General features: G+C 34.9%; 2 protein-coding genes across 7 annotated transcripts; one reads left to right on the forward strand and one right to left on the reverse strand.

The window, feature by feature from the left end:
• On the reverse strand, positions 1-2,565 carry LOC131168770 (squamosa promoter-binding protein 1-like). Its single transcript, XM_058128382.1, has 2 exons — positions 1,792-2,565; positions 1-533 (listed from the first exon to the last, which is right to left on the reverse strand). Exons 1-2 carry the CDS (start codon positions 2,145-2,147, stop codon positions 302-304), a joined length of 588 nt encoding a protein of 195 aa, XP_057984365.1. The 5' UTR covers positions 2,148-2,565; the 3' UTR covers positions 1-301.
• Positions 2,566-3,558: 993 nt separating this feature from the next.
• On the forward strand, positions 3,559-9,374 carry LOC110665413 (mitotic checkpoint serine/threonine-protein kinase BUB1). Of its 6 annotated transcripts, none has more exons than XR_002496870.2 (15): positions 3,560-3,747; positions 3,842-3,977; positions 4,495-4,652; positions 4,789-4,879; positions 5,582-5,692; positions 5,793-5,880; positions 6,488-6,591; positions 6,668-6,739; positions 6,824-6,913; positions 6,994-7,151; positions 8,123-8,177; positions 8,249-8,383; positions 8,472-8,593; positions 8,743-8,996; positions 9,089-9,374. XR_002496870.2 is itself a non-coding variant. In XM_021825505.2 (14 exons), exons 1-14 carry the CDS (start codon positions 3,680-3,682, stop codon positions 8,927-8,929), a joined length of 1,575 nt encoding a protein of 524 aa, XP_021681197.2. In that variant the 5' UTR covers positions 3,560-3,679; the 3' UTR covers positions 8,930-9,374. The 6 variants fall into 6 exon arrangements, 4 of the variants coding, with proteins under 4 accessions (XP_057984375.1, XP_021681197.2, XP_021681198.2 ...); XR_002496869.2 differs by having other exon boundaries at positions 9,093-9,374; XM_021825505.2 differs by having other exon boundaries at positions 8,743-9,374.

Below are 9,374 nucleotides of genomic sequence, written 5' to 3' on the forward strand. Positions count from 1 at the left end.
TGCACAGAATACTGCATACCATATACTTTAAAAATTGGAACTTCAATGAAGCAAAGCACTCAATGATGGCCAAGTGAATGCCAACAACATATCCTAACCTACAAGCATACTAACCACAGAATACTGAATACCATAAACCTAGCGCCAGAACTAGCAACCCTGCCACTGTGAAGTGAAATCCCCAATGCGTTAGCATTTGGCTAACCTACATACAGGAATCTTCAATGATGATATTCTACATATATAACAAGACTACACCTAGAATGACAGAAGAGAGGGAGCAAGCTAAAGAGCAATCAGTTTATCTGATCTGGAAATGCTTGTAAGTGGCATTTTCTCGGATAGTTATCTTAATTCGTCCCCTATCATCAACCTGCCCACAGACCATATCCTTCAACTGAGTGCCTGTCCCTTTGTGGCTTGAACCTTTTGTATGAGATTCAGCAGCATTCTTCCTTCGTCGCTCATTGTGTCCGGCCAAACGCCTGCGACAACTCCTTTTGGTTTCATCAAATTCTGATAGCTCATGGAATCTGCAACACAACATTCCCAATCAGACAAAAGAAATTACAAAATTCTAGTACTCGTCCCTCAATGATTTATGACATCGGAAGCGGAAGACAGTTACATGCTGGTATTTGTACATAGAGACATTAAGAAAATTAACATGTATATGCATGTGTGAGTTTTTGACAGTGTGAAACAAGGACAGAGAGGAAAAGGTAGAATTACAAAATTAGTAACAGAGACAGCCGATTACATCTTTATGCATATATATATATATCTAACTGAGGATAGGGGCAAATGCCTTGAATTCCACAGCATAAGATGCCTCATAAAACAAGCTCTATAGAATCATCAAAAAACAACGAGAACAAGACACTAGATTTAGAACAATTGAAATTGACTAGAGTGATTCAATACAAAGTTCAAACTGACAGTCATTTGAACAATCATTTTAGTGCATGTTAAATTTTATCTGTGCAGATGTATAAGAAAATCATACCATTTCTAAATTAAATGATTCCTACACACCCTTAAAATAGGCAGAAAAAATATCAAGAGCTAACAATCTTATGCAAGCTAAACGTTTGGAAATTACTTTTGAAATTTGTTCAACTGTTGCACACCAGTCTCTTTTCATCTAACAAGTCACCCAACCATTACTAGAACATTTTAAAGACATTTGAAAGAGGGCTCCTTTTAGGTTCTCCTCCACCAAAGATTGAATCAACACAAATTGAAGAAACTTCAAGTTTCAAAAATGTTGGCATCAACCACAAGTAATTCAGGAAGTTCATTTTCAAAATTTTCATCTTTTTCCCCTTTCTTTTGGCCAGAAACAGACTATCAGGGCAAAATGAATGATTAAAAGTAAACTTTGAGAACAGTTAATTATCCAATTTTACCCAGAAAGGAAAAATACAATGGTAATGAAAGAAAAGGATATTACCTAAAGACTAATCGTTAAATTCAGATATGAGAGACAAGGCACGTAAACAAACAAGAATTCCCAACTACTTGGGAACCAGCTTGGACTATATTAAACCTTATGATCTTTCTAGTTTCTATTTGTTTAATCTAAAATCCAGCATAATTAAGTCAAATTCAAATCCTATTGGCAAAGAAAGCAAAAGAGCAACTCCAGTTGTTGAATTATCTAATAGTAAAATTATATAAGCTAAAGTTTTCGTATAATACGGACCATGATTATGCATAAAGACACAAAATTTCGCACATATTTCTTGAGATGTTAATAACAAGAAAGAACGCAACGGGGTCATTTCCAACCTGCTGCATTGTTGACAAAACCGTTGCCTAATCCCAGCCACAAGCACAATCTGAGCCTTGGCATGATTCTCACAAACCTTATGCCTTTTATGGTACGGCTTTGCTTCACTCAGATCAGCCGTACAATTATCAGCTTGACAACACCTCATCCCTGCACTCAAACTACCACCATCTTTCTTTCCTCCACCACCACCATCGTCACCAGCCACCACTTTCTTTTTCTTGTTACTCTCAACACCATTTTCCACATACCCCATCTTCAGATACCCTTCATTATCTGATGACTCCCAACCAAGCTCAGCTAATTCCTTCTTCACAACCTTCCCCACCATCGGCTGCTTCCCTTTTCCATCCATTACCTCTTTGGGGGAGCAAAAGTTACAAAGTGAAAAAACGAAAGCAAAACTTTGGCTGCGAAAAGTGAGTGTTTAAGAAGTGAAAAAACAAGCAAATAAGAGAATAAGGAGAGATAAAGAAGGTGGGAATTATACTAGTGAAGGGAAAGTTGAAAATGAGCGAGGACCACACAAGCTCCATTCTTTTTTCTATTTTCCTCCTGCCCTTTATTTTTATCTGGGGTTCTGATTTTTGTTTACCGTAAAGAATGTTTATAACAAAACAAAAACAAGGAAAGAAAAGACTTCTTTTCTTTCTCTCTCTCTCTCTTTCTCCTCATCAGAGAGAGAGAGAGAGAGAGAAGGTGAACGGTGATGGTCTGGTCTGCGCTTAGTCTCGTGAGTGGTGGCCCCTACAGTGGCTACAGACGGGGAACATACAAGTGTGTGAAATAAGAAATGTGTTAGGTTCTATCGCATGTGCTGTGCGTGTACCGTTCTTTTTCGTTTTTGCTTCCCCTTGAATGTGACAACTCTTTTCCTATGATAAATCACCTGCTACATCAGATGTACATGGTGGACATGGCTGCTATCCTATCAACTTGTGAAACGTGGACTAATAACATTTTATATAAATATTTTAAATATTTTAAATTTAAGATAAATAAATTTAAAGATAAACATTAATATAAATGTAAAAATAGGTTGATGACACAATTAATATTTTAACGATATTTAAAATATTTCTTTTTTAGTCAACATTTTTTCATCTCTTAATCTCATTTCTAAATTGTAACACTATGTTTGGAGAGTAATTAAAGGGAATTATGAAAAAAATGAAATTATTTCTAGCTAGTAAATTTCCAATTTCATAGGTAAATGCTAAACATAATTAATTTAAAATCTCATTTGATTCAAAATAGTTTATTTTTTATGAGGTAAATTTATAGATAATTTTTTTAATTACACACAAATTAATGATAAAAATAAATTACTATTAAAATTATAAAATTTTAATAATATTCCACACTGATACTTCTTTTAATTTTTTATTTTTTTAAAAAAAATAATTTACTTATTAGAAAGTATGATATAAATATATTTAATATATAAATTAATTTTTTTATGAAATAATTTTTTATAAGTTATAAAAAATTATAATATTTGTAGTGTAATTTAAAGTGTAATAAATTAAAAAATAAATTATAAATTAAATTAAATTATATTGAAATTAAATTAAATTTTAAACTAAAAAAAAAACATGTAATCCAATTCTAATTTTCTTAAATTACTGAATTAAAATCGCCGATTTTAACTCGGACCTCCGGAATCGCAGCCACCCATATGCAAACCACAAAGACTTTTTTTTTTTTTTTTGAAAAAAGAAAAAAAGAAAATTCAATAAAATTGTTTAGTGTGATAACAGTCCAAAATTTGAAAATCAACCATTTCCCGGCTTCTTTTTCTGCGCTCTGCATTCTTCCGCCATCTCCCTCTCTCTCTCTCTCTCACTGCGAGTCTCCAGTTCCGAGCCGCAACTCGCTAAAGAGCATATGACCGTCATGTTCACGGAATCCGAAAACTCCTCCTATGCTCACGATCCTCTCTTTCCTTGGCTACTGTACATGCTTTTTTTTTTCTTTCTATCTGCCCTCGCGATTTTTTCTTTTTTGTGCTGGTTATTCTAGATTTGACGAATTTGGTGCTGATTACAGGTCCATCAAGAAGGCACTTGATAATAAAGCCTTTGGTGGTGATCTAAATAAGCTTCTGTTAGACTGTATTAGGACTTTCAAGCACAATGCCCAGTACCGAAACGACCCCAGATTTCTCAAGATTTGGCTCCTCTACGTAATTTACTCTTTGCTCTGATTTTCTTACTCTTGATTTTCATTTGTTTTATACTATAATTTGCTTGGATTCCGCTCCTAAATTTGGTAGCTTTGATGTTTTTCTATTTATTCATTTGCTTGTTTATTGTTTTGGGGGTTTTGATTGTTTGATGGTCTTATTTTCCATAGTCATTCTTCTATTGGCTCACTTCCTGTTTGAAAATTGCAGCATCAATTGGTTTATCATTTTTTTTTTCTTTTTGGGTTGGAGGTCCATTGAATGACTGTTTGATGGAATGATAGGGTTGGGGTCATTTTAGCTTCTTATAGTCAGAGGGCAGTGTATATCTGATAGCTTTTTTACAGAAATAGAGCGAGCAAGCTATGCGGGGCAACTCTTTTTTTCAATTTGCTTAACATTTAAGAGCTTGCATTTTGTGTGACATTTTGTATATCTGATGGGTTAGTTTAGTTACTCATATACTCTGATGTGCAGTTTGTTTGATGGGTTAAATTGGTTTTGTTGGGTACTGTAGTTGGAAGGTAGCGATGACTCTGAAATTGTTTTCAAAGAAATGGAAGAGAACAAGATATGCAGCGACCATTCTTTGCTTTATGAACTGTATGCGGGTCTTCTTGAAGCGAAAGAGAATTGGCAGCAAGCACATATGATTTATCGGACTGGCATTTTAAGGTCTCTTCCTCTAGTTTGCCTATGTTTTTTTGTATGGATGTTCGCTTGCTTGTCTCTCTTTGATATAGATGTTTTGCTCATTCGGTGATTAACCTTCTCTAATTTAAAGCCAATGGTGATTATATTGGTGTAACAGGAAAGCCAAACCTCTTGAAAGGTTGAAGGGTGCACATGCTTTATTTCTCGATAGAATGTCTCACAGGGTAAATGGTTGTTCAGTTCAAAAGGTATGCATACTGACCCAATAGAAGATACAAAGCTGTTCTTTTTTATTTTTCCTTTGTTAATTTTTTATTTACTGCAGAATATATTAAGTGATCTGAAGGCTATTGATTTATGCAAAACTTTACCAATTTCAAGTTAAGCCTAATATTTTGTGCATGGTTGTCTCTTTTGGACATGTTAATGCCAGCTCATTCTGATAAGGAGAACAAAGGGTCTGTACAATGGAAGTGCTTGAACATTTTTCTCTTCTTCTTTTTTTAAAGGTCACTTATTTAATGCTCTTTCATATTTTCATGCTTGTTTGTTTGTTTGAAACTCAAGTTAGTTCAAAGGTACCTTTTCTTTCCACCATTTTTCCTTGTTCCCTTTTCTTTGCTGTAAGCCTGTAACTTTTATATATAACATCTCTGAATGTTACTTCTTTTCCCTGTAATCCTTCCGTTCTCATCACTTAGTTAAACATCTCCATTTCAGCTACTTGTGTTTTATCGACATTTCTTTATGAATGGCTAACTTCGTGTTGAAAGCTTGTTTTTCGCGTGGTATTAGCAATTTAGCATGCCTTTCCTTTAGGACTTAAGCCACCAATATAAATCAACAATCCACGAGTTTACATCCTGTTTGCTTCTCTTTCCTTTGGATAAAATTTCTTTTGGTTGAAATGCTGGTTGATTCAAATTTATATTTCAATTCCTATTTTGCAGATCGATGGTGATGAATCAATTGGGTTGGTAAAAAATTGTGTTTATCCATGGTCCAACTCCACCATGGAAGAGCTATTGAAGAAGATCAACCCTAAAATCATAAAATATGATGTAAGACCGTTCCTTTTCTTGACTATTATGTCCATTATTCTTCATTGATCCATCTGACCAGTAGTCAGTATTACAAGAGTTCTCTTTGCTCCTGTTTTAGGGATACCATCCATTTCACAAAGCTTACGCTGGGAAAGTGGACTTGTCTTCTCTGGGAAATGCATCCAGAAATAAGATTGTTAAGATAGGTGATTCTCATTTTTTTATTCTCAATTTCACATTGATATCCTAAACTGCTTTTTGTCTACAGTCATATTAAAAACTTTCATGTTTGTTTAACAAGCCTAAATTTTTGAAAACTCGTTTCTCCTTTTGTGCTTTAAATGTAAGTGAAGGAAAACTACCAAGTGATTTTGAAGAATTATGGTGAAGATGAGTACACGATATTTAATTTGACTTTGAAACCAGATAAATAAATGCTAGGAGAAGCCTATTATGTACTTTGCTTGCTTGAAAGTGCTATCTTACAATCCTACTTAATGTTACCGAGAATTTATGAATAAAATAAAAGACTAATAATATCAAATATCAATTAGAATCAACCTTTTTATGCGCAGCAGAAATGGCATATTCATATGATGTAAAACTTGTAGCTGACACTTGATGCTGAAATCATTTGTTTGATCCTAATAGGAAGCGTGCTTTACAATATGATATTTATGGGCTGTAAGAATGTTGCAGCATGTAAAATCAATCTACAGATTCTTAGTTTTTATGGAGACATGGTTTGAATGCTAGGTATTCAATTTTTTTATTATTCTTAAATATTAATTACCGTTGTTGTGATGCTTAAAGGTGGAAAGCAGTACCATATCAAGGGTTGTGCTGGTCAGGGTGGTTTTGCCAAAGTATTTAAAGCATTTGTCAACAGTAATCCTGATGATATTGTTGCACTTAAGGTAGTTATTCCCCTCTCCTCAATATAGATTTTATTTGCATTTTAGATTGTCTAATGAGATATCAGATGTCTTGCAGATACAAAAGCCTGCTTTTCCTTGGGAATTTTACATGTATCGGCAACTTGATCAGCGGATCTCAACCAAGCAAGTACGCATTCTTGACATTTTCATAATTTTTCAGCGTCTATTGGTTTAAAGAAGGTTATTGTTCTTGACATTGCAATTCTACCAGAGGTCAAGCTTTGGTTTTGCTCATGGAATGGATGTCTATTCCGACTATAGCATACTTGTGTGCGACTACCTATGCCATGGGACACTTCATGTAAGTTTACTTCATCATGTATTTGCTTTCTTGTCAGGCAAGTCATATTCATACAAGTGCTTGTGTGCAATATCGTGCAGGATGTTATAAATTCTTATTTCGTTATTGGTAAGTCCATGGAAGAGGTTTTATGTATTTATTACACCAGAGAGATGCTCTACATGCTAGAAACTTTACATGGTGTTGGGATTATTCATGGTGATTTCAAGCCCGATAATCTTCTTGTTCGCTATTCCAGGTGAAATTTGTTAACTGTAATGGATTGTAACAATACATTTGCAACTTGCTGGACACTTATTCTAGGCATTATTGTAACTCAGAGAAACTTGGACGCTTGCATGTTCCCTACAATCACTCCTCAAGTGTGAATCTCTTGGGATTATTAGACTTACTTCACCTTGGACGGAAGCCTTCTTCTTAACTCGAGTATTTATGGCATCACCAAGAGCTTATTACTCCATCAAACCCACCAAAGTATGCACTTTTAAGAGCTATGCTAAAGCATCACATGTACCTAAAGCATCACGTGTACTGAGAGCCTACTCTATCAGTTTGCTCTTCTTCAAAATAGTGACTTCCTGCTTCATTGGGTCTATTAAGAGTCTCTCTACTCTTTTATACACATGTTAAAATACCACGGAAATCACTAACCACTATTTCCATACTTGTCCTTACCAAACCATCGACTCGGATACTATTGATCAGAGATCCAAGGAGCCAAGGCTTGTAAAAGAATATATTGACACTATATCTAACTCAAAATCTTAAGTCATTGGGTCTATGGGTCATTTACCTATCACTAATATATTTTTTTCATATGAAAATTCCACACTTCATATTCCCAAGGGTAGTTTGGTTGTTATGAAAATGTTAGAATAGAAGGGTAATTTCATTATTTTTTAAACTTTTATAGCAAAGTCCTGGGAATTAGAAAATTATAAAATGGAAAACTATATCTCATTTGTCTTATATGAAATTGATGGATTTTTTTTTATTGATATCATCACTGTTTGTCTATTAGAAATTCCTACGCCTCAAGACACCAATGGATGATTTTCTGATTCATTTAAGACTTGATTTTTTGTGTTTATCCAAGGGTCTTGTCATTTTAAAGATAATTCAATTATGCGTCATCCTCTTTTACAAACGGTGTGGTTTGGCGTATGGCATGTGGTGGTATTGTGACATTAATAACCAGACTTTTGGCAGGGATGACCTTACTGAAGATGGGTTTGAGGACCAAACTGGCTCTTGGGCTGATCAGGTTTAATTTGGTTATCAGAGATTACTTTCAGTCGAATTGGTTACAATTGTACTTAGAGTTTTCTCATGTAGGGCCTCTGCCTTGTCGACTGGGGGAAAGGAATAGACCTGCATCTCTTCCCTGACGACGTAGAATTTGAGGGTGATTGCCGGACTTCTGGCTTTCGCTGCATTGAAATGCAAGAAAAGAAGCCATGGAGATTTCAGGCAAGTGTCCTGTTTATGAAGCATTCAAATTGCAGTTGCTATTTTTTCAGACTGACACTTTATGAGATTTCGCTTTATTCACTCTCAGGTGGACTCATATGGCCTTTGTGGCGTTGTTCATCTGATGCTGCATAATTCTTATATGGAGATTGAGAAGAAGGCAACATCTGATGGAGGCTACATTTATCGGCCTAAAAAACCTTTTAAACGGTATCTCTTACATCTGTATACTTGCAGGCATTTCTTAATTTTCCCAAGAATATCTGTAGTTTGTGCAGACAGTGTAACTGCCCCATTAAAGTAGCAATTTACTATTTTCCAGCTCATCATAGTTATTTTCTGCTGTAAAATTGCCTCAGTTATTGGAACGTTAATCTATGGGAGGAACTCTTTTCACAGCTGCTTAACAATAGCCATCACAATGACAAGAAGTTATTACAGAACTTGAGGGAACGGTTCCAGGATTACTTGTGCTCTAATCGTCAAATGTTAAAAAAACTAAAAGATTTACTGGCAAAACAAAGGCTTTCCCTGTGTTCTGCTTAGCATGTTTTCAACCATTCCTGCAAACTATCTTGTAGTTGTCAAATGTATTTGCAGTTCACACATTTAGGTGAAAACTCTCACTTTGAAATACACATACATCTTTGGATCTTGTTTTCTACTTCATGGTTGATTGTTCTAACATTTTATTTCCTGCGGAAGCCAGTCCAGTGTAGAAAAAGAGCATGTTATTGGAGAACTTGCAAGTTGCAAGCATGAAACAAGCTATCTTCAAAGTGTTTGTCCCTTTATCAGGTGCAGATATATGCTGGAAGTACACATGTTAACTATGTTGTAAGCTTGTATCCAAATTATCCGCCAAAATTTCTTGATCAGGTGTAAAATTTGCTTTTCTTCCCCGGCAAAACATTTATTGTATGTGAAGCTGCAGAAAGTTTGTTTTCTATTTTGTTTTCATGTTTGCAATGTAATGTTATACCCTTCCTCA

This window comes from Hevea brasiliensis, chromosome 10 (genome assembly GCF_030052815.1).
Source record: "Hevea brasiliensis isolate MT/VB/25A 57/8 chromosome 10, ASM3005281v1, whole genome shotgun sequence".
Taxonomy (NCBI): Eukaryota; Viridiplantae; Streptophyta; class Magnoliopsida; order Malpighiales; family Euphorbiaceae; genus Hevea; species Hevea brasiliensis.

Bases quoted from the DNA above. Each gene is read 5' to 3' on its own strand.
- LOC131168770 (XM_058128382.1), bottom strand. From the start codon at position 2,147: ATGGATGGAAAAGGGAAGCAGCCGATGGTGGGGAAGGTTGTGAAGAAG. The intron at 534-1,791 runs GTTGGAAATGAC...GTTGTGTTGCAG, and splicing joins TTTTGTCAACAATGCAGCAG to ATTCCATGAGCTATCAGAAT.
- LOC110665413 (XM_021825505.2), top strand. From the start codon at position 3,680: ATGACCGTCATGTTCACGGAATCCGAAAACTCCTCCTATGCTCACGAT. The intron at 4,653-4,788 runs GTCTCTTCCTCT...TTGGTGTAACAG, and splicing joins TATCGGACTGGCATTTTAAG to GAAAGCCAAACCTCTTGAAA. The intron at 8,594-8,742 runs GTATCTCTTACA...AAATTGCCTCAG, and splicing joins CCTAAAAAACCTTTTAAACG to TTATTGGAACGTTAATCTAT.